Below are 23,321 nucleotides of genomic sequence, written 5' to 3' on the forward strand. Positions count from 1 at the left end.
CTTATGTATAATGTATTTATTTATTTTCCCTGCCTCACATGTCTTGATCCTGTGTCATGTACGTAAGACATTCTGCTTGACAAATTCAGTTGACTCTTCAGACTATTGTAATGGCCTTGCAGTTAAAAGGTCTGAAAAGGTTTTGAGTTTCAGTTTTTTAAATTACTCCTTTAATTGTCTAGGTTGCACAAGTCAGATGTTACAAAGACCCTTTTTATTTATTTTAGGTTTACATACAGCAGAAAGTTGACATTCCTTCCTCTTTTTTTCTGTGAAGAACCCAGATTGGTTTGTTTAGTTTGGGTTAAGGTCCAGACTGAGTGAAAATGAAGAAGTGATGGACAATACATAGAAAAAGAAAGAACATTCCTCTTCTTCCTGTGGCAAACCCAGATTAGAATATTTGCTAGACCAGACTTGTTTCTGGCAGGCAGCTGACAGCGGAGTGGGCATTATAAACAGTGAAAAATCCTTGTAGCCTACTGTATTTCAAATAAAATAATTTTTTTGTTAATATCCTAATCAGTGATATTTTTGTGGTCAAGTGAATTTGTATTATATGACATTGCAGATGTAGATATGATCATTTAGTTTTAGTTTTAACAACTAGTTCACAAAGTTACACAAAGTTGACAAAGCTACTGTATATTTCTCTTTATTTGGCTTTGCGCAGTTGTTCAACTTCTTCTTTTGTCAATTTGAAGTAACTGGTAGCTTGTGAAGCTGCGCTTTCAAATTAGCTTCCCGAATACTGCTTATACAATCCATTAATACAACAAATACAACTCATTTCACCAATATCTTCTCCCAGTCATACAATATTTTATTTGGCATCTGTTAAATAATTTCTAGTGCATATGGTGAAAATTGCAATTTAAAGACATATGTAATGACTTATCAGGTTGAAAAACTTCAATTTCAATTAATCATGAATACTTTATTGAATGAATTCATTACCTTCAAGTACAAAGTTCACCTCATTGAATTCACCAATAAGAGCCAGCAAGTTTCTTTAAACATGTAAAGCAAGGTATATACTGACTGACTGAATATCTTCCTCTGCCCACCAAAATACAACATAGCCAAAGTCTCCACTGAAATGGGAAACTCTCTTGGAGGAAAAGGGATCAGTATCTAAGGCAACATTGCTAATGTGATTAACAGAATAGAAAAACCTAGCCAGTTCTTTTGGTGCAGTCAAAAGAAACTTTCATTGCTTTGGCAACTTCAACGACATTCTATCTTTCTTGCATGATTTACATATTGGCATTGGATGTGAAAAAGAGAATTCAAAACATATTTGATCCATTATTCATTTCCTTACAGTTACTTAATATTTAGCGTTACATAAAGATATATAGTTTTAGCAGAAAATCATTTGCATAGAGTTAGCACCAAGTGCTGAGTACATACTGTATATCTCCAGTACATTTTTGTTACATTATTGTCACTACTTTTAAATATTCCACAAGGGTCATTGGGACATTGTACAATGTGGAAATGCCTCGAATGCCATTTTTCATTTCATGCTAAAAAAAAAAAAAAGGTATACATTAACAATGTCAATGTGTATTTCTAGCAATGTGTTTTTGCCAATTGTAATCCACTTTCAGCTTCTCAAAATCCCTTATAGCTCGCATTCCCACAACATAGGCATCGAAAGGAAACATGAAAACAAAACATGACAGTGCTGGACTCAATCGGACATCTAATCGCTGCGACAGATAAACAAAAAAACTACCCAAACTCTTCTGTTGATATACCAGTACTTCTAAGTGATCTGTATTTTTGATGGTGTAAAATTCTCATCTAGTTTCACTTGAATCACAGAACACTACCTTAGGTGTGACTATTGTACCACAATGCACTGAAGGCTATCTCAAAATACGGATCGAACATGGCAAACTTCTCGTTACTATAGCAGTGTGTATTTGTTTTAGGGGGCATGTTTCATCCAAGAAGGCTACGAGGAGAGGACCAAGACACATCACAATGCACAACATGATTGTGGACGTACTAATGCATCGGGAGACAAATCTATAGAAATCTAATGGCTATGACCGCAAGCATATTTTATTCAACATATCTGATCCTCCCCTCTTTATAGATTCCTTAAATTCATCCAAAGATGGAGGAGTGGGGGATACACTTGTGGTTGGGTAAAGGGTCAACAGGTGAAGGGTCATCTTGGGGGTTAAAGGTCGCTCTCTCCGTAGAGGGCGGTGGAGAAGGCAGTGTAGTCTAGCGCCCCCGGTGGCGCTCCATGGCCGGTGTGGGGAGGCATCCTCATGATGCAGTATTCTGCCTGGTCAGGGGGAAGCTCTCTCCTCAGCTCCTCCACCAGGATGTAGGGCTGCGATGACAGGGAATAGAAAATGTGATTCAGAATGCTGAATGGATCTGAGTCTACTAGCTCTATTATTTCAAATGTAGAGCTGTGTTGAGGGAATCCAACAGGGGACACATCGCAGTGCAGAAGTAAACTTTGTTGGACTGAAAAGTGCTGGGCTGGGTTTATGAAAAGCTTTGTGCTAAAATCCCCTTTTTTCCAATTTAAGTTGATGTACAAAGTTATAGATCATAAATCATCATAGCGTGGCAGATACTTCTTGGAAATAAGATGAGCTGAAAATAATGGCTAGACTAGACTATATTAGACACTAAGAATATGGGTCCATGTGCCAGTCTAACAGACTAACACAAACACACACACACATACCTTGTCAGCTGCCAGGATCCGGAAGGATGCCACAACCTGCTCTGCGGTGTCCGTATCAGCGGTCTCTCTGGTCATGAAGTCGATGAAAGACTGGAAGGAGACCATTCCAGTGGCACTGGGGTCCACCAGCAGCATTATACGGGCAAACTCCACCTCTCCCTGAGAAAGGAATGGGCAGTCGTAGACAGAGAAGGGACAGTATGTGTGGGTTTAGAAAATAAAAGCAAACATTATTGAAGAATTATTTCCATAAATCTTTGCAATTGATAAAGTAGCCCATCCATCCATTTACAGCGCTTGAAACATCCTACCAAGTCATAACCCATGGAGATGAGACAGGCTCTAAAGTCGTCAGTGTCCATCGCCCCATTCTTCTTCTACAGGTGGAGGCCAAAGGTCAGATGCATTCACCATACAAGACATAAGGTAGGAACAGGAGGATATTAGGGGAAAAGAGGGAAAGAGGAAAAATTTTAGGACACGTGTATAAATGTACTTGTGGTTCACTGTAAATCTAAGGAATTCATAAGGACGTAGCTTTATGGAATAGCAAAGTATAATTGCATCTTTATCAAAGCTATAAGACTGACTCAAAAAATGCTCAAAGTATAACTAGATATGGCTTGCCATCCCATAGTACGATAATAGCTGCTGCCTATAATAGTTTTTTGTGGTATTCTAGTGATGCCCAAGGAGAGAAATTTTAATTTTCATCTGCCCCCTCCACCAGGAGTCACTTGGGGTCAAATGCAGGTTCAGTTGCAGAGCAGCGCCCCTGGAGCTGGTAAGGATTCAGTGTCTTGATAACCACTGCAGGGTGGACATTTGAGATCATGGGGGATCTAACCTGGGACCTTACAGTTAGCTACAGGATCATCTCTAAATACCAGGCTACCCCCTGCTACTCTGCTGATGACGTGCTCGCACCACTTCAGCTGGGTTATCTCAAATGGATCATGAAGGAGTGCACGGATCTGTGTGAGTGGATCACTGTACCCGGTCAAAGTGGTTGAAAGAGGATCTGAACTCATTCATCTGCTGCTGGCTGATGCCCTTGGCGTCCCGGGTCAGGATCTGGGTCTCAATCTCATTGATGGTGCGGGCGATGGTTGTGAGAAGCAGCTCCCAGCCTACACGGATGTGCTGTTGATGTGATGACAGGGCAAGCATGTTAACACATTAAAAAAGACACACCTTACACAGTTTTATGAATATTGTATATTGAAATATTAAGTGAACATTGTATATCTAACTGCATATTTACATACATATTTGCATGTGTGAGAGTGAGTATCCATTGCACAGCTGTAATGAATAGCTAATGTAAGCACAGTGTCTGTGTTTTTGAGTCTGTACTGCACGTTTGTACATATTTTACATGTGTTTGTTCAAATGCATGTCTGAGCATGTATGCATATTTGCAAGACTGTCTGCCATTTGCCCATGTGCTGTACCTCCATGGTGTAGTTGGTGTGTTTGTTATCAAACACCAGTGACTCTTGGATTAGCTGGTGGTCTCCCTCCAACTTGTCGATGTTGGGCTTGTAGGCGACGATGACGTGCTCGCACTGCTTCAGCTGGGTCATCTGGTCCTCCAGCGTCCCTCCTAGCTCCAGGGCGCAGCGTCCAATCTCCTGCAGGACAGCACACCAAGGACAGCCAACTTGGTTTTGGACCAGTACATTTGATCATAGAACATGTTGGTCTAAGGATCAGTTGTTTTGCTTACTGATGGCAACAAGTACGAGTGTGTGTGTGTGTGTGTGTGTGGGGGGGGTGATCAATGATCTGTGCATAAGAATAACTTCTGTTAAGAATTGTAGCATTTCATGGAGAAAAATTGTATGTGTATTACAATATACATTAATTTTACTTCTATTATCATTAGAATAACTGCCGTCCTTTTGGCACCATTACGTACAATGAATTTGTATTTTTAGGTCATTTTTGGTTTAGATGGAGAGAATCGTTTGTCTAATTGCTCATGAAGCCTGTATGTCTAACCTCCATCCTGGCCTGTATCCAGGGTCCAATGAGATTGGCCTGGGCAGCAAACTGCCGTCTCAGCCTTTCATGGGCATGCTGGCGCGCCATTTCCTCCTGGAGGGAGCCATCTCTCTGAGGAACCAGCTTCTTCACCTAGAAAACACACACATACAGAGTGGGCCTAGTTAGTATTCAGAGAGGCTGGCTCCTCCTGGAGAGAGCCATTTACATCAAAAAGAAATGTGCTAGTATACTCTTATTATTTTGAATTATACCTCTTAGATCCCAACTGGGTGCTGAATCCTCCAATTCCTGCTCCTCCGGAGCAGCATCCGTTTTTACTTTTTCAATACAATAAAAAAAAACTCTCTCCTAGTTCTTTTTTTGTGGTAAATACTATTATATGGCCAGAAATGCCAAACTCTTATCTAAGACTTTATTCCCTTGGTGTGTGTAAGTGTGTATATCAGATTTAAAGCTGTTGCTACCTTATCCCACTTGTTGAGAAGTTCTTCAATAGTGATGGTGCTGTAGGGGTTGGTGATGTTGGCCTTGATCCCGTAGCTCTGGGAAATTTTCTGCACCTCATTGTGGATTCCCATGATGGCCTGTCTCTCTCCATCCGCCTCGGGGAGAGTAGCTTTGAACTGCTCATGAGCTGCGATTAGACTCTGGAAGGGAAGGTGAGGGTGAAAGGGGGGGATTGGCGTGAAAAGAAATCCTGACACTTCATTCAGAAAGTGCGGGAGCTACAGTACATCGATTCCTAAAATATTGTAATGAAAGATGATTAAATTGTGTGTGTGTGTGTGTGTGTGTGTGGGGGGGGGGGGGGGGGGGGGGGGGGGGGGGGGTTCGGGTGTGACAAACCTATTGATGGATTATTAACTTTTACATATTGGTGTTATTACACACCATTACATTTGATATTTATAATGTAAGGCAACAGTATAAAGCCTTTACAACAATGCTGAATTACCATCATGGTCATATTGGTGTTATTACACACCATTACATTTGATATTTATAATGTAAGGCAACAGTATAAAGCCTTTACAACAATGCTGAATTACCATCATGGTAAAAATGTGAGCAGGTTAATCTTACCTGGACTTTTTCCACAGTGTGACAACAATACTGTGAAAAGTAAAACTAGAATCTCAGAATCAGCAGTGAGCGTGTGAACCTAGTATGAGCGAGCCTACCTGGACTTCTTCGATGGTATGCACTATAAACATATCCTGCAGGTCCTCCATGGCTCCTTCCATCCAGTTGTTGAAAGGGGCCGACCTCTTGGCAAACTCCAGGAACAACTGATCGATGGTTTCCAGCAGCTTCTCTGTCCGCTGGGAGGACCAAGCACAATGGAATTACATCAATTAGACTTTGCTTAATAGTTCACTCTGTTGATTCATAGTGTTTATTGCTTATGACATGACTGTTTATTATTCGATGTTATGTGTGTATGATTTGTGCTGTTTTTCTTATCCATGCTGGATTTTAAATACTGCAAGAACACACACAGCTTACTGAGAATTGCACCCAGACCTCCAAACCCAAAGTTCAGTGCTTTGCTCTACTCACACTGACCTACAAAAGAATCATCATCTTCATATCTCACAGACAAACCCCAAAACAAACATCCCGCCACCTGTTTGGATGACTAATCCCAGGATGCATCACATTGTTATGGCCTTGATAACCCCAAAGTTTGGCACGGTGGTCCCAGCTGGATTAGGGACCCCTCCCCTCAGGATGGAGCAGTGGGGAGTGGGAAGGAGGGTGAGATGGACAGAAAGCAGACCCCTGTCCCTGTCATTCAGACTAATCCCTGGCCCTTTTCCCGGGCCCTCACACATTTGCAGGTCCGGAACGCCCGGCGCAGATCAGAGGAAGTGGCTAGTGGGCTTTCTGCCAGACACATCCAGCACAGGCCTCTTACATCTATTTCCCCTTTATCCCCTCCACTCCTCCATTTTACCCTGTTATCTGGGTCAGGGATCTTACAGGGGATCCAATTATCTCCCCTCATAAATCAGTTGTGTCTCCACTGCTCAGATGTCATCCACAGACATCCAAACATGTTTACATTAAAATTTTGATTCAGTTGATTTTGGAGGCGACTTCATTCTGCATCTACTAGTCACTATGGAACTTTAGCGCACTCTTGTGGGAATTTACTAACATAGCATATTCAGGAAAATAAACTCTCAAATTGAATATCCAATTACTTTAATGCAGAGCAGCCTATGCTGGTATGGAAGATTTGAGGGCAAGTGAACTTGAATGCTTTCCATCTTAACCAGTTCACTGACAATAGCCCCATTTTCTTCTGATCTTTGTGAACAACCTTGACTGTTGCCCTCACCTCCAGTGCCTCTCTCCTCTTCTGGGTCAGGGTTCCCAGACGGTCCCACAAGTCGCAGATGCTCTGGCAGCGCTGGTTCACAGCAGCCACATCATGGTAGTCCAGCTCACTGGAAAAACAAGGCACAGACTGCAATTTGTTTCAACTGTAGTAAAGAGTGCAACGCTATTTTTCTTTCAAGCACCAATTTCTATGCATTTTAAAGTGCCTACCCTCTGTCTAGGCATTTGTGGTGGACCACAAAGCCAATCTCTGAGCCAGAGAAAAGTGGCAAATGTTTGACTCAACATTGTAACCTTTAACTACAAAGGTCAGTTAATGTAAAGTTAAGTTAAAGTAGGACTAGAGAGAAACCCCTAAAATGGAACTGAAATAAAATGACATGCTCACTGTTTACCGCCCCTGGTGCCAAGTATAGGAGTGGACAAATAGAAAATCATGTGAAAAAGGACTTCAAGTTCTGGAGTAATAAAATCAAAAATGCAGCTACTCTGGTGGGTTATATTAAGTTGAATGCTTAGCATTTGGCAGTATGTATCAGCTTTAAGAGAGATCTGAAAATCAAGTTTTCAAACCAACGTGGAGGCAATTAAATAGGCGGCACAAGAATTGCAGGTGCATCGGTCACAAATTTAAGATTTAATGAGGCATTTTGTCTTGAAAATCAGGCCAACATATTCCAAACTGCATCAGCAAAACATGGACAGCAGGCACAAATCAAAAACTTTGATGCCACAAAGTTACTGAATTTATCCTAGATCTCAGTTTACATTTAGAGAAAGCTAAATGATGCCTTCCACCCATAGTATTGTTGCTAACTGTGAGACATGGTCATTTGAACCAATGATGGCTCTGCATGTTGTGTTAACAGCCAAGGCCATTTTATAGCAGACACCATATACATTCCTGAGCCATGGTGTTTGCACCAGGATTAAGTAAATGCTTCCCTAGCCTCATCAAATGAACCTTATTAAAAGTTCTGGAGCACAGAGTGCAAGCACATATTTCTCCTAGTCTGTCCTATAGTTTACTTTAGACAAGCTGTTGTGAAGGCAAGGTGACCTTGCTCATTAGAGAGCACCTACCTTGCTGGTTGAACTTTTAGAGTCAGATATAGTTAACCCCCCCCCCTTAAAATTAAGGTCAATTGCACATTTGGAGGAACAGAGGATAAGACAGTAGAGTACTTTTTTTCCCATTTTATTTAAATTTCAGTACACAAGGTGACAGCAACATCTCAGCACACAATCCAAGGCCTATTCAGAGCCACCTTTACCCCCTCTGTACACATTAGCTGCAAAGTAGACATCAGGACTGGAGATTGGCTGAGAGCTTTGGGCAACATAAGCCATTGGTTGACCAGGCTGATGGGGCATCTGGCTAGAGCCAAAGTCACTGGGGGCATCCTGGTTCTGACTGGGGACTAGAGGTGGGTTGGTGGGGAAGTGGTACCTCTCATAGTGGACATCTTCCCAGTGGTCTCCACCCTGCTCATAGTCAGAATTGTAGTGAGTGATTGTGCCAGGAGGAAGCTGACCAGTCAGGAAGAGGTAGTATTGGTTTCCTGGAAATGGTATTAGCATTTGTGCGATTGGCTGCTCCAGGTTAGCTGGCTTGACTAGAGCGGCAGGCTTCATGCTCGGTGGGCCTCCCTGCTGAGGAACCGGCTGGTGAAGGGGATATACATCCTCCGTTTCACTCTCAGAGTCTCCATGCTCGTAGATGGCTGCGTAGTTGGTCAACTCACCAGACTTGAAGCCTTGTGGATTACCAGATCCTGGGAAGGGTGGCGGCACACTTAGTTCTGCTGTTTCACTTTCTGAGTCTCCATGCTCAAAGCTTTCTTCGTAGTGATCCAGCTCACCTGCATGGAACTCAGGCCGTGGAGGGGGAGGAGGAGGAAAGGGCATCATGGGTCTGGGCTGAGACACAAAGTGGCTGGTAGCAGCAGTTCCCCCCTCAGGACCTGAGCCAGAAGCCACACTTGACGGATGGTGAGCAGGGTTGTAGCTTGCTGGGTAAGCCTCAGTGTTAGCAGGACCAGAATACACTTCCTCCATTGGTACATATGGGCCCGAGAAAGTAGAATGAGTTAAACCACCATGTAGGCTCTGATCAGCAGGCTGAACAAAGGCACTTGGGGATGAGCCATAATGGGGGCTGGGAGACTTCTTAGCATTAGTGAAGCTGCCCTCATACGCAGGTCCATGCTGGCTCCCACCTAGGGGAAAAAAAAAAATAAAAAGTGTTAAATTTAAAATGTTCAGCCAGTGAAGTCAGCAAGAGTTGAAGAAATTCAGATAAGATGATTCTCTTACCTTTAAGAGGAAAGCAATGGACATCCCAGTTTAGTAGTGCAATAAGCAGCAATCCACTGTAAGGAAAGAATATAGTTTAGTCAAATGCTTGACTCAAAAAAAAAATGAGTAAGAAGAACCACAGAAGAAAATAAACAGGACAATCATTTAACAGCACATACCTTGCAAGAAACGAAGCAGCCATTATGCCAGTGTGCTGAAATGCTATCTCTGTGCTTCAGAGCTTTGGTTAAATATGAAACAGGAAGCAGTCTGTGGCCAATCCCAGACTGAGAAGGTAACGATGGACAGGTGGAAGTCATTGATTACTGATTGGAAATGTCATTAAGCCTGTGAACTATGCTCTCCATTGTTGTTCACTTCAAATATTGAATGAAATGCACTCAGCTGTAAAGGCAAAGTTTTCAGTACGCTTATTTTACAAATCATTATCATGCATACTTTGGCAAAAGACAGTAAACTGCTCTGTCTATCAGCAATGGTTTAGAGTGGTTCAAAACATGGTATGAAGGTAACACTCCCACATGCAAATCACACTTTACAGACATTGAAAATCCACCAGACAACCACTCTCATTCTAAAGTCTTTTTTGCACTGCTATGCCTCCCACTTGTTTTTTTCTTCTTCCACCATCCCAAGTGTGAAAAAAAAAGAGAACAAATGTTTTTGTGGATCATTAGCCTAAGGCGCATATTATATAGGAGCAGTGGTGTGGGTTTGAATCTGCTACATGTCCTTTGTTGACTCTATGCAGTCAATCCCCACTGTATGCTGTACACTGTATAAATTTAGTATAAAGCAGAAATGCCATAAAAATAATCTTTACAAGAAAGAAACAGAAAACTTCACTGCAATTTTACTAGTTAGTTCCCCCATCTCTGGTGTGAACTTCTGCATACTCTTAGGCCTCCATGACACATGACTGAAAACCTCTGCTATAGGGAGTGTGCGTACTTTAGCTCCTGTGCAATGGCGGCAATCTGCTCCACTCTGTCCTGATGGGCTGCCAGGTCACTCTCAAAAGCCTCGTGTTTCCGAAGCAATGCACGTATTTCTGTCAGGGTGGCCGTTTCATAGTCCTTCTGGGAGAGGATCAGTTCTTTACCTGAATATCACACACAGACACACACACACACACACGCACACACACACACAGAGAAGGAAGAGGAGGTAAGAGAAAGGAACAGAGATTATTAGTGAGTTAAGCTAGTACTAAACACAGCCTTTCTTTGGGCGTAGCAGATGGAGAAACTGACCTGCATTAGTTCACTACAGGCTAATGTTATTGGAAGGATTAAATAACATTATATCCCATCTCATAAGGGACACATCTGCACAAACCACACGGCTAAAGGAAACACAGAACAGAAACAGAGCTGACAGATAAGCGCAGATAAACAGAAAACTGACAGACGTGCAGACCTTTAGATAAAACAGAGAGAGATAGTAGGCAAATAGAAAAACAAGCACACAGACAGATAAACAGCCAGATGCATGTAGGACTGACCGCTGGCCCAGCTCTCATGATTGGTGGCTTTTTGGCGGAACTTTTCAGCCAGGTGGTCCAGTCTCTCCAGCCTACGGATCTCTGTGAGGAGCCACTCCTCGTAGCCCTTCTCTGCCTGCTCCAGGCCCTGCCATGCACTGGCTATGTCCTGTACACACACAGCGACAACAGTGAAATATATTTGCTGCAAATTACATGGTGGTGAGTCTTTAAAAAACATTTGGCATTCACGTTTCAATCATTAAACATGTTTTGACCTTAAGAAAAATTGATAAATAACGATCACTTTTTGTCACAAGACACTTTTAGAAGCAGAAAAATTATTTCACTAATATCGCAGCTTTTCTGTTCCTGTTCCTTTTATTTAGAGCAGTGTAAAACATCTCCACTCTATTTGAAGACAGCTAGAGCCTGTTAGTGTCATATATAAGATTTGACAGATGAGACATAAACAATTATACATTCGATAACAAACATGAATACTCCTTTGATCGCTGAATTATGAGCTGAGCCAAAAGTTATACTCAAAATGATAAAGACAGTAGGAAGAATTTGGAGCGACTTACAGACACCATTTTCCCCTCAGAGGGCATGAAGGCAGGACGATTGCTGATGCGCAGCTTGGTCTGCAGGGTGTTGAAGTTGATCTCCAGCTGGCACTTCTCCTGCACCTTAGGGGGCTTGTGCATGCGCCTGTAGTCCCTGAAGTCCTCCAGCTTCCTCTGCATCTCCGTCATGGTCTTCTCTGGGGTCCGGTTCTCCAGCCAGGGAGTGGTGCGGCGGATCCACTCCAGCAGCTGGGGGACACAAGGGCAACTTGGTAATAAGTGAGGAGGCAAGACAGTTCCATGTTAAGATAACAATGTGACCGAAAGACTGTGATGAATTATTCATTTATTCAAGAAATGGGTCTAAGGTATAAGCAGCAATGGGATACATGAGCAGGGGATTGAAAAAGTTTTTGGAGTTAAAGTACTTTTTCAAATTGAACTCAGTTGTACTTGTATTGGACTGTGGCTTTGAAATATGTGATGTAAACAGAGTCATTAACTACTTCAAACTAACTTCATGTGTGAAGCAGAGTACTGACTCTAGTGTAATATTTATACCACTACTACAAAGGTTCTACAGTTTAATCTCTCTTTCAAAAATCAAAGGTTTCATTACACAGAGTGTCATCATCTTATGGGAGGAGGTGTTATTTTCAAATCTTTTTTTTTTTTTTAATGATACTCTTCAAATGTTGCTTTACCTCACTGGCCAGTCTCTCGTACTCCTCCATCAGTTTCTCATTCTCCTGGTTCACACCCAGCACTTTACAGATCCTGTTTGCAGCCGTCTCCGCCTGAAAGTGGAGGGAGAGGGAAGACATGGCAGCAGGGCAAAGGAATGATCTAGTTATAGTAAAGTAAAGTAAAACAATGTGCCATGCTCATCAATCATTTATTTCTAACATGATCCTCACAATACAATATTTATTGCTCAAATAACCATGTCAAAAATTACATTGACAATAGAATTCTGCAGCTAAAACTGTTCTTATAACCTGTATGGACATGAGAGAGACATATAGCTACCTCATTTAAAAATACAAATCGGTAATGTTATACCTGCTCAGCTCCAGCAAAAGCATGGTAAAAGCAGGACACATAGGTCATGATAGCTCTCTCATCAGGCTTGGGGGTGTTGATGATATCTGTAGCATGGAGAGGGAGGAAAAGGCAAAGGTGGAAGAGAGGAAGAGAAAGGGGAAAAGAACAAGGGGACAACAGAAGTTTTCTGGAGGAAAACAGAAACAACACATCCATTTGGAGTCTGCTCCTATTCTAAGCTGCTTTTGGGAATATGGTTTGTTTTGATTTCAGGGTTTGCATGGCTGACTGACTGAGGTAGCATTCAGTTGGTGTTAAATGAGGGAAAAGCAAACCTTCTGGCAGGATTAAATGGAGCATCCTTAACTTGAATTATCAACACTGAGACATTTGTGGGCATTATTTTGTGCATCATTTCATGTTCAAACCAACTGGAGTGAATCTGATGCAGTCATCAAAGCAGGAACAGTGAGAGTCTTTGCAATATGACGACTTAAAATTGTTCTCACCTTCTGTAACCCTGAAACTCTGTGAAAGCTGGACACATAAGTCAAAATAGTTGTTTGAATTTACTGGCTACATCTGTGTGAGGGAGACCAGTGCAAAAAAAAGCCCTCCAATAATACACACAGTGAAGTTCATGTTGTAGCAGTTGGACAAACACATATCTCACAGAAAACTATGTGAGAAAGTTAAAATCTTGAATCCATTCATCCATGTTAGGTCTTGCTATTCCATAAAACATTACCTTCTGCGTCCAGCATTTTGGGAATGTCCAGGTGTTTCTCTGCAATGTCAAAAGCCAGGTTCAGGTTCCCCAGAGGATCATCCTAAATAAAGAAACACAATGCTACATCACTGCACAGCAATGGCGGACTTAAAATGCCTCTGTGCTGACCTCTACGCTATGGTGGACACATTATACACCCTGACCACCTAAATGCACTTTTATTTTGATATTACAAATTTCAAATTTCTATTTGATAGTGCTATTTTTTTCACATGAACTGTTGTCACATGTTTATTAGGTCCTTCACATGCTGATTATATATCATCACTCTAGGATCCATGAAACCAAATTAAAACCTGTATGCATATTTTTGAAAAATGCATTGGGTCTCAAGTTTCTCAATTCCAGAAAATTTTATTTTGTAGATATCAGACTTTAATCTGAAAGGCTTTTTGAAATTATAGAACTTTAATCAAACACATTTGCTTTTCTCACACAAGTTAATCTGACAGGAGAAATGCCCAGCGTTTGGAAACACTGGGAGGGGTGCATTAGGCCAACAGCTGACAGTAAACCCTCCCCTGCTAATGGGGCAGAGTGAGTCAGTGAGAGTGCTTAGTGTGCATGGGGATACAGGGATCATGCTATCATGCTGCTGCTATTGTCCTTATCTCTGTCTCCACTGGGGTGGGGAGGGGTGACACACTACATGACAAGGCCAGCTGCTCACAGATCCAGTGCAGGGCAGATAGACGGATGGATGGAGTGATAGATTGATGGCAGGATGGAGGGATGGATGGATAGAAGGATACCCCAAGGCCTGTGTGTTGTATGTGTGTGTGTGTGTGTGTGTGTGTGTGTGTGTTTGTGTGCTGGTCCCTCCCTGCCCAGTGCCGTTTCAGCAGGCTATAACACTCTGAGCTTAACGAACACGCTCACCTGGAGCCAGACTCAACAGCTGACTGGCGCACGATGCAACTATCTCCTGGCAGTTTAAGCAGCATTGGAAAGTCGAGGTGTGACTGAGTGTGTGTGTGTGTGTGTGTGTGCGAAAGAGATAGAAAGAGTGAGAAAGAGTAGTTGAGAGAGAGAAAGAGACTGTGAGTGAGTGTAGGCTCCCTAACTAATGCTTGGCATCTAATGCTTCCATTACAGTCTATATAAATGTCCATTCCTACTCCTACTACATAGAAACCTTACAGAATGACACCTTAGATTAGAGCCCAACACGTGACAATGACCGCTAAATATCACAGTTGCCATTTTGTAGGCTTGTCATGTCTATTCCCATTATTCTCAATCAGGAGCGGTACAGTATGTGACAGCAGAGGTAAAGCTAAGCCCGGGCTCTGCAGGGACTAGGCTCAGGTTTCTGTGTCTATTCAGGGTCAAGACCAAGTCAGGTCAGTGAGTCGGATGGGGAAAAGTACAAAGGACTCAGAGAGTTACTCTGTTTCCAAAACTGTCACTCCTCGTTATCAGCTAAAGTGTTTACATATTATATGCATATTGGGCCCCATCTGGACTGCGTAAAGTTGTCAACTGAGATTGAGATCCAAACAACTGAGATTTGCACATTTGAGTTTAACAAGCCCACTAGTCAGACGTTTCTATATCTTTCCCATTGGTATGGTGAAAAATCAGGCCATGACCTTTTCTCATTTTTCATGTCTTTCTGCTGGGACATTGCTTTTAAATGCCATGTGCTTTTAATTTAGTTTTGGTTAGGACAATGGCACACAAAGATTCACTGGCAACTTGCTTTTGGGACATTAATTGGATAAAAACATAATAAATATCCTTTATAAAATCTGAAATCTAGTCTATTGTGAGTTTTTGCGTGTATGAAATTATTGAAATAATCTGATACTTCAAAGATAAGTTTTATATGAAAAGGACTTTCTTTATGACAAGTGCTTCCTACTCAACATACGGACAAGCCACTCTCCAATTGCATTGATCACTTGTTATGGTCACGTCTGCATCACACATGCTGATTGAATGTTCATGGAATGTCGTCTCTTCCTATTTTAAATAGATATATATAAGCTTGTTTCTGCACCCTGATGGTCACATGTGTACAGTTGAAGGCATCTATGATGTTGGGAAAGCAACATGATGGATTCTGTCCTTGCACATCAGTGTCTGGCCAATATATTGGGCTATATATGCTCATTGTCATTAAGAACTATGCAGGGAAATAGAAGACAGAGACTTGAAATATTCCTACAACATCCCATGACACAGCACCTGTCACCAGGATGGAGAGAGCGCATGGTACCTGAAGAAACATGTGAGGGCTGTCAGCTGTGCTATCTGGCTCTGCAAATCAGCCGCACAGCTCAATGATCGAGGCACTTGGGCACCCTGGGTATCTGTTAAACCCAGCACATTTAAATGATTTGGCACACTCCAGCCCAGTGGTAGTCTACTTTAAACACCATTCCAAGTATTCAGAGACCAATCAAAAGTGTTGCACAGTCTAATTAATTTCCTCCACGTTTTTGTGACTGAGCAATTTACATCATTTGATGTATTTTGCATTTAGTAGTATGCAAATATTAGATCATTATCTGATGGGAGAGCTAGACATATTGCAGGGTTTTAGATGCATAACGGAAGGCACACACGAATGGACTTAAGTCAAAAATCTAAATCCATATATCATAATGGGAAGGTAGACACAATTTACATATTCATCACTTCAAGCTTGCATCTTGCAGGAGGCCATGTTTCCAAGTGAGTAAATTAAGCGTGGTAACTGCCACAGTAAATATAAAAACTAACTTAAGTAAAGGTCTGACTCAGGCTTATTATGCTGAAAGGATACACTACATTTAAAAGTAATGAGGGATGAAGTTAGACTAATTGAATGCAACGATTAGGATAAACAACATCCTACTGTGAAGTAGACATACATTACATAATATCCATAGAGTAAATTAAGAATGTAGCCACCATCCAAATGAAATGCTATTAATCTACAGCAATCCACACTACACAGTAAACTACTGCACACTACATACTGCGTGCGACTGCCTGGACTTCACTTCCCATAAAATGGAAGGCTGACATCACCTAAGGTCATTTACTTCACACTTGAACTACTGTCTACAATCTCTGGACCAAACACTATGCTGCACTGTTCCTACAGTACCTTCTCCTACAGTACCTATGGTACTTGATCCAGTCTGTGTTTCTGGATCAAGGCACAGAACGCCAGCCCATCCTTCCAGCTTAGAGAGCCCAAAACAGACAATCAGATGAGCATTACAAAATAAAACGTGTGCGGTGGAGAGAGGACGTGAGTCAAAGATGGCATACAACTCTAGTCCTACAATTTTCTTCAGTGTTTCACAATGCAGGTAAGACAACATTTAATCTACAGCAACCAGAAGAGTCATTATTCTGATTTCAGTTTGTGTTCATTTCCGTTAATTCACACTGTGAAAGAGACAGAAATGTTAATTTTGTGGACATTAATCTGTTAGTGATTGGGGTTGATACACAGCATCCTGGTTACAAGTGGGGCCACACTGGACACCTTGTTGAGCTTAGAGTAGTCGATGAGGTCGGGTCTGTGTCTGTGAATCAGGGCGCAGAAGGCCAGGCCGTCCTTCCAGCTTCACCAGCCAATGAGCAGAGAGAACCAACATGTCAGACTTCAGAGTTCAAAGAGGCAATCTGCTAGACTCAGGTGAAGTTGCCCCTGAGTGAAGAACTTCCGTGTATTCAGTTCCTGCATTAACTATTTGGGGTAAAGGTGCAACAGTAACAGGTATTTTGCTGATACCAGGCTCAAGTCCTCATACTTTGTGCTGGTGAAGGTCAGCTTCATGAAGAAATGAGTACTGGCACAATCCTATCTGATAATGCTGAAATTATGCTAATCTATCTGCTATTTTGCAAAATTTGATGGGACATCATGTGAGGATGCCATTCAATTAGATTCACACCATGGGAGGGTGTCATTTGATTATATTAGCACAATCTGTGCAAATCATTTTTCCCTCAAAGTGTCTGGCAAGAAAAGTAATCATTTTACTTGGCATTTCTGACTGCTCAAAACTAAATATTCATATCACTGTCTCTAAGGCATCTAAGTACTATTTATGTTATCAATCCTGAGTACAAAGGCCTTTTTCTCTATTTGTTTATTGAGTCGGCCTTTACACTAATCATTAATTTACTTGGAATATGCCATGACATGTATATAATGAGATGAGAACCTGAATCTGCTATCAATCATGTATCATGTCACTGTAATCAATCAGCATTTAACACTCACCTGACATGGAAGTTTTGGACATTGACATTCCTGTAGGGGGCAGTCTTTCTCTGGCACCACAAGAGAAGGCCTTCCTTGGCAGATGTTTCTGAGGAAAGAGTGGATTGCCAGAAATGTAAAGAAGTGTGGTCTGTGATTTGTTCCTATACAGTATCCTACAATTCTCTGTTTTGATATATTCCAAGACTTGTCTTTGCTCAGGTGATCACAGGTTGCATGAGACCCAAATGTATATTGAACAATTATCACATGTTGCCATTTATCTATTGTAATTCCCACATGTTTCCACATTCTGTGGCCACAGCATCTATAGAAAACCTATTAGTGACACCTGTCTCACTAGATTTGAATCTTATAATGTCACCTTCCACAGAAATGTCCTGAATGGCGAAGCGGAGGATGATGGTCCAGATCATTCCGAGAGTCATCTTTACATTCCCGTCCACAATCTCTGAAAAAGGAACAATCTGTTACCATCAGATATCACTGAAGGGTAAAATAAAATATTAACTTAACGTTCACACTCGGCCAACTGCATTCATAGATATTATTCTATGTATGTGGGTCCATATTGGACAGCCAACTACCTGTAATACGTTCATATGTGCAGGAAGGGTTCAGGTTACCTTCAGCTCCAATGGAGACCAGTTTTACTCCTTTGCTTGTGATGAAGTCCAGTGCTTTGTTGACGTTGGCAATCTTATGAAAACGCATCTTCCCTCTATCTGGCTTGGGTAACCTCTCTCCTGCAGATGGACCATAATGTGGCAGAGCCAAATAAGTAATTTCATGTGCTCATTACAATATAAACAAAATAAACTACAGCAGTGAAGACTACAGTGATGAGAGGGTAGGATAATGTGCACCTTTTTAATTCACTGGTACCAAGTGAATTAAAAAGGTGAACATTATCCTACTGGTGTAGCATCACAAGTGATCAAGGATAAATTATATATCAACTAAGAAAACTTGAGTTATGATAGAAATGTCTCTTTTAGCAGGTTGAGCCACATGCTATCTGACCTGAGATAACTTCCAGCAGCAACATGAGTTTGAGTCCATTCCTGAAGTCCTCCTCAATATTTTCAATTTGTGTCCCTGCTTTCCTCAGGTGGGAGTTACACCAGGCTGTGAAGGTCTACCAGGGAAGGGAGACTCAGGTCAATCAAATGTGGATTTGACAACTTTAAATGTCACCATGCCAATGTATAATAGTCTGTGATTAAACATATTCTGCAATTCCTGTGAAGTTTTGCTAACTTCTGTTAAGTTGCAACCTGTAACTTCTGTAAAACACAGATATGAGAATGAATGGCACAGAACAGAGAGCAGAAAAAACAGTTATTCATTCAAACATGGAGTGATATAATTTCACCACTAAGTTGTTATGAATGTATAAAAAACATTTTGAAAAGCAAACTCCTAAAAGCAAGTTGGGCTTTTGTTCTTTTTCAACTGAACATCTTCCTAACAGTACATGGGTTACTTGATAAGCATTATATTCCTCTCTGCAGTGGATGTAAACAAGCTGAAGCAGCTAACAGCTTAGCAAGTCTTTGCTAAAACACCATATATCATATCAACTATTAGCCTCTCTGACCAGTGCCACATTTTGAGATTAACCTATGTGTTGAGGGTCTGCTGACCCCTTGGTGTTTGATTTCAACTTTTTCCTACAGTGGCATACATCCTGTTTTAAAACGCCAGTCTTTCCAAAGCAGACGGCGAACAATTATCAGAGCAAATGTGCTGTAATATGCGGTCCACGTGTTGTACTGAAATAATGTAAGACGAGTTTAGACAGGATCATTGTCTTTCTCCTCCTATTTTTACATGTAAGTCTTTCAATAGCCAGCAGCAGGGTTCACGGGCGATCAGCACTGTACCGACGAAAGCTGCCAGCAGACCACAGAGCGCATTCCGACTGATATAAGGTGTTAAATTTAGACCGGTCTGGTGTGCCTCATGATAAGAGACGGGGAGGAAAACGTCAAAATGTCTCGCCGTGTCAAGATGAGTGAAAACGTCACGTGGATATGGAAGCATGTTCTGCCCTCACACCACTTTCTGTCACTATTTTGGCACTCAAAATATGATCAGCTGCAAGGAGATAGCTTTATCACAATACTTGTATGGTGTTCTTCCAGGTTACACTCATTACTGTGTACAGTATGAACAAAGGCAGGCATGGATAAAGGATGGGAATATAATCCAAAATTCAAATAAATAGGTAATTTCAAGGATATGCCACATAGGTGTATAAATAGATATTTAACATTGTCGAAAATGTTAACCATATCTCCTACAGAGCCGTGTAACTAGATTGCTATTATCAACCAGAAATGTGACCTCTGTGCTTCTAGGTGCCCAAAGCAGTGAGCTAATCAACACATACAGCAGACCACAAAACAATGTAAAACACATTGATCATACTGTAATATAAGCTAAGTGGACACTTGTGCTTTGATGACATTTTGCTCTTTTACCACCCACCTTCACACAGACTGATGGGTCTGACTGAGAGAGCACCATCATTACAAACGCATGCTGCGTGGCCAAGCTTTGTACGAGCTTTCTAGTCAAGATCTCGAGGTTTCCAAAGATACCAAATATGTTATGTTGAATTACATGGAAATATGAATAAAATGATGCAAAAGTCATCTAGATTTTTTTCTATTTGATGAAATGGTGCAGTGATAAAAAATGTCATCTTGAGTTGGAATATTTCACTCAATATGCGTGATATAGATTCAATGAAGCGTTGAAGCGAGCAGATACAGAAGATGTACGTGACACAAAAACGTTTTTTTCTAACTTTGAAGCTAGTTAAGGGGAAATTCAAGGTGAATTCAAGGGGTTAAGACCTTTACACAGTTCTTACACAGCCTTGCACCCAGGAGGGCCGTACTGTATATGGGTGCCTAACGCCCACCCAGCTGCCCACACAGGCTTCCCCTTTGGAGGTCCTGTGCAAGAAAGGGAATATTAGAGGCTTTGTAATAAAGGCCATCACATTCCAGCCTGAGAGAGACCCCCGGGTGTATGTGACATTGAACCGCTGCCCTCCTTAAAAAAAATTTGGCTGGCTGGCTAGCCGGCTCTTCATATCTGACCCTGCTGCAGTCACAGAGCCCTGCCGCCCACTTTCCACCACCCCCACCCCCCCTTTACCAGCACTACTGACCACTGACGATTACAGCTAAAAATATTTATGAATCACATCCAGAGAGGACCACCCCTGTCACTGAGCTGGCTGATGCCTTTGAGGCCGCACTAGGTCAGAGCCTGGCTGTATAAGGCGTCCAGGGGATGGAAAATAAATGACTACTGAGTGTTGGACTGCAATTCCACTGTTATGATATATGAGGGCGAGATAGTGGAGTCAGAGGAGAGCCCTGACATCCGAAAAGACAGGCTCTTATAAACGGATCATAGTGTTTTCTCATTTTCTATTCATTCCATCTTCCATTTACCTTACATGTAATAATTATTCACCCTTAATTCTTAATTTATTCTCTCTTCTTATACACTTTATTATCTCTTTTTATTTATTTGTTTTATTTATCTTATCCTGTATTTCTTATCTAATGTCTTCTATACCTTGTGTAAAGCACTTTGAATTGCCTTTGTGTATGAAATGTGCTTTATAAATAAACTTGCCTTGCCTTGCCTTAATGCAATACATATCCAATGTCACACTTTTTACTTCATCATTAATCGAGTAGTAGCCTGGCAGTGCAGACTAGGCCAAACTCTCCTGAGTCATCCATTACAATTATTTCTCTCAGTTACACAAATCAGCAGTGAAGGCTTAGCTTCTAGCAATCCCCTTGATAAACCTGTCAGGTAATAGCACACCTGATCTGGTCACAGATCAGGTGTGATCATAAGCTTTGGCACATTAAGAAGCGACGAAAACTACCGCAGTTGCCAACAAGACTTAAAATAAGCGCAGCCCAATTCCATCCCTTCTGCACCGTGGCTCTAACTGGAGGGGATTAAGGCTATGGGAGGGAAATGATTAGGAAAAGCTAATTAAGGCCTCTTTCCTTAAGACGCTGCTGTGGCACCTGATGGAGTGTCCTTTATAGTGCCAACAAATGCCTTCTGCCAACATTACTGCTCTCCTGCTACAACAGGGGAATTGTGTATGCCAAGGATGAATCGGGACTAAACAGCATATAACATGCTCAAGGCAGTCAAAATCTATTTCATTTGGGCCAGGTAAGAATCAGCAAAATAATCAGTGTTGATTGAACTTTGAGAGTGTAAAAACCAACACTGTGCCAGTGTTTATATAGGACCACACCCATCAGAGGTCATTTAACACTTTTAGATAGTTTTGAACAGCTGACCCAGGGTATTATCAGCTCTATGAGCAAACAAACAACTCTCCAGTCAACTCTTGTCAACTCCAAATAATTATCACTGGAAAAATCAACACTTATTAACACTGGAAAATGGACTAGGCACTTGGCTGGCATTTTGCTGCTGTGTGTTACCAAAAATACAGTTTTGTCATGAGCTGAGCTGTCCCTATAGGCCATGGAGCTCCAGTTGTGAAAAGAGCTGCAGTTAAGGCGCAGGCCGACTTTAAAGCCCTAAAACCAACCGACAGAGTGGCAGGACTATATTCAGACGGCTGCCGCTGGTGCTGGTACAATATTTTTGCGCGGTTTCTATAAACAAAAGAATTCCGCACCAAGGACACTGGATTAACCCTACTATAATGCCTTTTGGTCCCGAGGTTAAAATTAGATATAGCATCCATTCTAATCCCAAGAGCGTCATCATGTGTTAGGAGCATCTGTTGACAGATCGCATTCCGGGCGTATCAGTGGAATGGCAACAGTCTGGAGAGCCGCGCGCGGAGCTATTGTTAGCTGGTACCCACCGCATCCGTCCGTCAAGCGCGAGCCAGGACAGCCTCCTTGGCTGCGTCAAGTCAGCCACACGCAGCCAGAATAATACCGGAAGTTAGGCGATTTTGCTTTCAAAATAAAAGCGCAAAATGTGTTACTTGATGAAAAAAGAAGCAGAATGTATTTCTATTTACAGATTATTTTTTTTAGATGTATTCTTTATTTTCAATTTGTATTAGGCTACTCAAACGCGTTTAAAAAAATATGTTTGTCAATAAGGGTTTTATTCTGAAAATCGTTACCAGAAGTTCTATTTTATTATTCTGGTTGGCTTGACACTGGTCCCAAGAGAGCTGGCTGAAGCCACATACCAGAAACTAAAGAAGCTCACTGACAGTTTATAATATTTATATGAGTTCAACAGGAATAACGCCTAATCCAATTAATGTATTTCTAGAAAATTCGGACAAATAGCCTAAATGCACTACCACAAATCCTCCTTTATGTCTGGTGCGTAAAGTAAATTTATTCAGCAGTTTTTAGCTTTTCTTTACTTACTTTCCTTTGCTGTTTCTCCCAGGCCGGGTCCAGCAGCATGTCCCTGTCCCACTCGTCCTCCTGCATCATGTACTCATCCTCGTAGCCGTTGTCATAGTGCACCGTGGTCTCCACCTGGGTCATCATCATTGTGCCACACTTTTTAATTCCCCCGAAACTCAACTGTATATTATCCTTCAGGACTCTTTTTTTTATGCTGGACGGACAGCTGGGTTAACTGTAATGTTATGGACGTGATAGCTTCCTCTGAAGATCTGCTTCTTTTCTCTCTCACTCTCTCTCTCACGCTTGCCCTTGTCCTCCCGACCTGAGAGACGTCTGGCCCCGGTTGCCACAGCGCAACGAGCGACTGTATCAATTAGTACTGGCCAGTCACGTGACACCATCATACCC

The 23,321-nt window shown here is 41.8% G+C and overlaps 1 protein-coding gene across 4 annotated transcripts; it reads right to left on the reverse strand.

The window, feature by feature from the left end:
- Window positions 1-1,575: 1,575 nt before the first annotated feature.
- Window positions 1,576-23,238, reverse strand: actn2b (actinin, alpha 2b). 4 transcript variants are annotated; one of them, XM_071903145.2, is made up of 21 exons: window positions 22,929-23,238; window positions 18,532-18,646; window positions 18,135-18,254; window positions 17,873-17,959; window positions 17,509-17,596; window positions 16,765-16,843; window positions 13,239-13,320; window positions 12,509-12,594; window positions 12,151-12,243; window positions 11,465-11,695; window positions 10,899-11,046; window positions 10,346-10,496; window positions 7,074-7,182; window positions 5,911-6,051; window positions 5,194-5,376; window positions 4,724-4,858; window positions 4,174-4,353; window positions 3,716-3,862; window positions 3,031-3,096; window positions 2,720-2,878; window positions 1,576-2,353 (listed from the first exon to the last, which is right to left on the reverse strand). In XM_071903145.2, the coding sequence occupies exons 1-21, from the start codon at window positions 23,055-23,057 to the stop codon at window positions 2,195-2,197; spliced, it is 2,688 nt and encodes an 895-aa protein (XP_071759246.2). In that variant the 5' UTR covers window positions 23,058-23,238; the 3' UTR covers window positions 1,576-2,194. The 4 variants fall into 4 exon arrangements, with proteins under 4 accessions (XP_071759246.2, XP_071759245.2, XP_071759250.2 ...); XM_071903144.2 differs by having other exon boundaries at window positions 1,576-2,508; window positions 2,716-2,878; XM_071903149.2 differs by lacking the exon at window positions 5,194-5,376.
- Window positions 23,239-23,321: the final 83 nt, after the last annotated feature.

This window comes from Centroberyx gerrardi, chromosome 15 (assembly GCF_048128805.1).
Source record: "Centroberyx gerrardi isolate f3 chromosome 15, fCenGer3.hap1.cur.20231027, whole genome shotgun sequence".
Lineage (NCBI taxonomy): Eukaryota > Metazoa > Chordata > Actinopteri > Beryciformes > Berycidae > Centroberyx > Centroberyx gerrardi.